The 2,114-nt window shown below is 52.4% G+C and overlaps 1 protein-coding gene across 1 annotated transcript in view; it reads left to right on the top strand.

The window, feature by feature from the left end:
- Positions 1-1,617, top strand: part of FBXO34 (F-box protein 34) — a 12,065-nt gene extending 10,448 nt beyond the window's left edge. Inside the window, exon 3 of the mRNA XM_010136911.1 lies at positions 1-1,617. This exon is cut by the window's left edge and continues 27 nt beyond it. Coding sequence (XP_010135213.1) covers positions 1-1,113 — 1,113 coding nt within the window. The 3' untranslated portion in view covers positions 1,114-1,617.
- Positions 1,618-2,114: the final 497 nt, after the last annotated feature.

Genomic DNA, 2,114 nt, shown 5'->3' with positions numbered 1-2,114 from the left:
GGACGTTGTGGCCCTCTGGGTGACACGGAATTGTGGGATGGCGCTGCCTCTGCTCAGCAGCCGTTTCCTTCTGGGCTGGAGACACGGATGGGGAACGTGAATGCGGGACTTGCTCATGCGGTGTTGGCAATAACCGCTGGCAGGAGCGACTCCGAGACGCGAATTGAGCCTTCCCGACCTCTGCCGTCTGCGTGTCCGGCTGCTGCCAGGTTGCCACTGGGTTCCTTGCAGAGCAAGAATGTGACAGTTGATTGTGTGTCTCCAGAGCCTGTGACTTTCCCAAAGCAGAGTCCCCATCCTGCTAGGAAGGAGCCCTTATGCATCAGTATATCCGTCACCAAGACCGAGAAAGGATGCAGGAAGGAGAAGCTCTCCAGCTCTAGTGAGGACCCGCTCCCAGGGAAGCTGTTTTTTCTCCAGGCTGACCAGCCTGCTGCTCACAAGCAACAGCCACTACGGGAAAGCCCCCAGGAAGAGTCAGGAGAAGTGGCCCAAAACGAGGATGAGGATGCTTTGGCGCCTGATAGCTCCTGCGTCAGAAACGGGGTCCCCACGGAGCCATCCGCCCTCGCTGTCCTTCCGACAGAAGGGGCTTTGCAAGTACTCGATGCTTCCTGCTTAAAAAAGCAGGTTTCGCATGACTTTCTGGAGACCAGGTTTAAAATCCAGCAGCTTTTGGAGCCCCAGCAGTACATGGCCTTCTTGCCTCACCACATCATCGTGAAGATCTTTGGATTGCTTCCCACTAGGAGTCTGGTTGCCCTGAAATGCACTTGCTACTACTTCAAATTCATCATCGAGTACTACAACATCCGGCCAGCGGACTCGCGCTGGGTCCGCGATCCCCGCTACCGAGAAGACCCTTGCAAGCAGTGCAAGAAGAAGTACGTGAAAGGGGACGTCTCGCTGTGCCGGTGGCACCCCAAACCCTACTGCCAAGCTTTACCCTACGGGCCGGGCTACTGGATGTGCTGCCACCGGTCGCAGAAGGGCATCCCGGGCTGTAAGTTGGGTCTCCATGACAATCACTGGGTGCCGGCCTGCCACAGCTTTAACCGCGCCATCCACAAGAAGACGCGAGGAGCGGGAGCCGAGGCGGAGGAGGAGTACTAGCGCACATACACTTTCCTGCGAGGTTGTTTGGGGTAGGAGGAGATTCTCATGCCTTGTGCTGTTTACAGTGTATATAGTTGTTGTGGTTATTTTTTTTTTTTTCACAGGGCTACGAAACTGCACATTCTTAAACACAAGAGCCTTTACCTTTGAGATGAAAGAAAGCTTTTAGTCCATCTCTGTAAATAACACGATAAAAACCTAATTGTACATAGAGAGTCTCCAGCTGGCTGAACAACGTGCTCACTACAATGCAGCTACGATCGTGTTGCGGCTATAGTTGTGCGTGTGTGTTTTTAAGTGTCTCGTTCCCAGATATGTATATCCTGTATAATATATGAATGTTTCTGAGAGGAAACTCTAAACAGGTAAAGGTCAACTTGTCAAAAGAATCTTCAGACGACTTAAACTGGACAACCTTAAAATTAGCCTAGGACAGATCCATTATAGTAGCGTGGCAGTGGATAAAAAAAAAAAAGAGAATATTATTGTATAGTCAGAATACAAAGAGGTCCCCGTTGTCTGGTTTGGGGTTTTTTACTGAAATAAAATGTGCATTCTAGATCTGCCTTACCAGACTGTCTCTTGTAAAACTGTTGCCCCAAAATAAAAATGCTGTAAAGTGGTGGCAGAAACGCGGTGCTGTGCTGTAGTTCCTGTAGAAAACCAGTCCTGCGGAAAGAGAAACAAATAAAACCCCCAAACCTGTATCACTCGGAGAAGTCCCTGCTGTAACACCCGCAAATTCCAGCTTTTCCTTTCCCTCCCCTCAGCAGCGGCTGGACGGAGGCTCCCGTTGTCCGGAAGGCTGGTGCTTGGTGCGTGAAGCAGCTGGAGCAGGGCCTGGCTGCTGCGTCGGCCCCTCGCTGGCGGCCGGGATGCTGGAGGACGGAGCGTGGGTGCAGCAGGAGGGAAGCGGAGGTGCCTGGGCGCTTTGATGTCTGCTGTACGTGGAATTTTTCCCCTGTGAGGGGAAACCCTCGGCTGTGCCCCAGCCGCTC

The sequence above is a fragment of the Buceros rhinoceros genome, unplaced genomic scaffold (genome assembly GCF_000710305.1).
Source record: "Buceros rhinoceros silvestris isolate BGI_N320 unplaced genomic scaffold, ASM71030v1 scaffold26905, whole genome shotgun sequence".
Lineage (NCBI taxonomy): Eukaryota > Metazoa > Chordata > Aves > Bucerotiformes > Bucerotidae > Buceros > Buceros rhinoceros.
This window is presented reverse-complemented; position numbering and strand designations above follow the sequence as displayed.